Consider the following 2,832-nt stretch of genomic DNA (forward strand, 5'->3'; position numbering starts at 1 on the left):
CACTCGCGATCCACGTGGTCCCTTTTTAAATCTTTCTTAGGTACGAAGCCTGCCCTTGCTCCCACTCTAGCAAAAGCCCTCACTCAGGGGACTCCCTCCGATGTCTTTGACAAGCTCACTTCTTTGTATCTCCCACCCCCTCTCGCACCTTCCTACCCAACCTACTCTGGTGATCCTAACCGAGACCTCGACCGGCCTTTCACTCTCCGGGAGCTCGAAGCTGCCCTGGCTGCTAATGCTTCTCGCTCGGCTCCCGGTGAGGATACCATCACATACACTACACTCCGCAACCTCCCCGACCACTCCAAGGAATTCCTCCTTCAGACTTTCAACAATGCCTGGGACACCGGCTGCTTGCCGAGCGCTTGGACATCCTCCCTTATTTCTATGATTCCGAAGCCGGGCAAACCTCCCTCCCTTTCTAACCTTCGCCCTATCTCCTTGACGTCGTGTGTTGGCAAGACCCTTGAGCGAATGGCTTTGACTCGCCTCTCTGATTTTATTGAAGCGAAAGAGTTCTTCCCCCATTCTCTTATCGGCTTTCGACGGCGCGTCTGTGCACAGGACATGTTCCTGATCCTCCAGCACACCTTTCTCTCACCCAATCCTAGCCAGATCCACGCTCTTGTGACTGTTGATGTCCGCAAGGCCTTCGACGGTGTGTGCCACGACCATATCCTGTCTCAACTCTCCTCCCTGGACTGCGGACACCGGATGTACTCTTATCTCCGCTCCTTTCTCTCTAACCGAGTGGCTCGTTTCCGAGTGGACACCCATCTGTCCGATCCCCACCCGCTCACCCGTGGCACTCCTCAAGGTGCTGTTCTCTCTCCTATCCTTTTTAATCTTGCTATGACCCCTCTCGCCTCCCAACTAGCCCAGATTCCTGACCTCCAGCACATCTTTTATGCCGACGACATCACCCTCTGGTGTTCGTCTGGTTCTCCCGGTCACGTACAGGACACCCTGCAACGTGGCCTCGATCTCATCAACTCCTTTCTCTCCACTGCTGGCTTGTCACCTGCTCCGGAGAAATCCGAGCTTCTCCTTCTTAACTACTCCTCATACCAGCGCTCCCACAACGCCCTAATCTCCCTCCATCTTTCCGGCTCTCCCATTCCTATTGTCCCCCAATGCAAAGTTCTTGGCTTCCCGTTGCATGCAGCCAAGAATGTGCAAGCCCTACACCATGCTGTCAGGACTTGTCACTCGGTAACTCACCTCCTGCGGCGCGTGGTCACTCGGCGCTCGGGCCTCCACGAGGCTCATGCGTGCCGAGTTGCCCATGCGCTCGCCCTCAACAAGTTCCTGTACTTTGTGCCTTACGTTTCCTTCACCCCCACTCAGCTTAACACCCTCGAGACCGCCCTTGTGGGCCTCTACAAGGCAGCTCTCAACCTCCCTATCACCACCTCCACTGCTAAGCTCTTTGCCACAGCCCTCTTCCATCCTCTTCGTTCTCTTCTCTCTCTCCACCGTGACTCCCAGCTTGCCCGGCTTTCTCTTACCCGTCAGGGTCAGTGGTTACTGGCCCAGGCGGGTATCTCTCCCATTCCCGTTTTCTCCTTTACCTCTCCAAAATCCACCCCGGCGCCCAATCTTCGCATTCTCCCCCTGCCGTCCAATATGTCCCCTGTCCTGCATGCCGGCCGTCGTCACGCGGCCGCGCAGCATCATTCCCCCCTCTTTACTACCCAGGGAGTAGCCTACACGGATGCCTCTTTCATAGCCCCTCGAGGTTCCTGCGGCTACGCTATCTACCATCCCCACCTCCCAGCACCTGAAACTCACACGAGTGGGCCGTACCTACACCCTCCGGATGCACTATCTCTCGAGGTCCTTGCCATTGTACATGCCCTACAATCATTTCCCTCCCTGCCCTCGCTCCCAGAGTACACGATATACACCGATTCCCAAGCCGCCATTCGCCACATACAAAACCGCACCCTACCCCATTCACTCCAACAAGAGGTCGAACGAGCGGTCTCCGCATTGCAACCTTCCACCGTTTTCCTCCGCTGGGTCCCTGGGCATTCGGGGATTGACGGCAATGAGCTGGCCCATCAGCTCGCCCGTGACGTTTTTAACCGGGCACCGTTGATCCCCTGGTCGGGGCCCTCGCAGGATTCTGGGGGACTCTCCCTGCGCCGCACTATCAAGGAAGTTTATCTCCAACTCCGTCTCGACAAGCGCCTCTACCCTCCCCCTCATCCGTCACTCACTGTGCCGGAGGCTCGCCTTCTGCGGCACATCCAAATGAATGCACTGGTAACCCCTTCCCGCCTCTTTCTCTATCGCTATCGCTCCGACCCCTCCTGTCCCAACTGCCCCTCTACTTATGCAGACCTATCCCATTGCCTGTTCTACTGTCCGGCTGCTCAGCAATCAAGTTCCTATCCTCCCCCTTCACTTTCCATCACCACCTGGCTCGACTGGCTTGGCGCTGAAGGTGAAGAAGAACAGCGTCGACTGGCCACCCAGGCGGTCGATATGCTCGGCCTGTAATTTTTGGCTGAATAAAAGTCTTATACTACTACTACTACCTGCCCATAGCTATTCTCTGATTGGTTTCTGCCGCAAATTTTTCGATATTTCTACCCTTTCATGCCAGCCACATGCTTCAGAAGTGGTCCCAAGCCAAAGGCCAAGAGGGACCCCAACCTAGAGCGAGAGGTTTGCGGGGCTCTGCTCCTCGATGTTTAAGCCAATGTTTCCGCTTCCGAGCTAAACAAGCATCTACTTGCCGCCTGGACATGATACCCTTCTTGACCTCTCCCCTCTACTCGGGAGCTCCGATCGAGCTCTGCACAGCATACACTTGGTTTCACATGC

General features: G+C 55.9%; 1 protein-coding gene across 1 annotated transcript; it reads left to right on the forward strand.

The window, feature by feature from the left end:
* The first annotated feature begins 202 nt into the window (after positions 1–202).
* Positions 203–2,531, forward strand: LOC142592722 (uncharacterized). Its single transcript, XM_075704319.1, has one exon. It carries the CDS (start codon positions 388–390, stop codon positions 2,503–2,505), a length of 2,118 nt encoding a protein of 705 aa, XP_075560434.1. The 5' UTR covers positions 203–387; the 3' UTR covers positions 2,506–2,531.
* The last annotated feature ends 301 nt before the right edge of the window (positions 2,532–2,832 follow it).

This window comes from Dermacentor variabilis, chromosome 9 (assembly GCF_050947875.1).
Source record: "Dermacentor variabilis isolate Ectoservices chromosome 9, ASM5094787v1, whole genome shotgun sequence".
NCBI lineage: Eukaryota > Metazoa > Arthropoda > Arachnida > Ixodida > Ixodidae > Dermacentor > Dermacentor variabilis.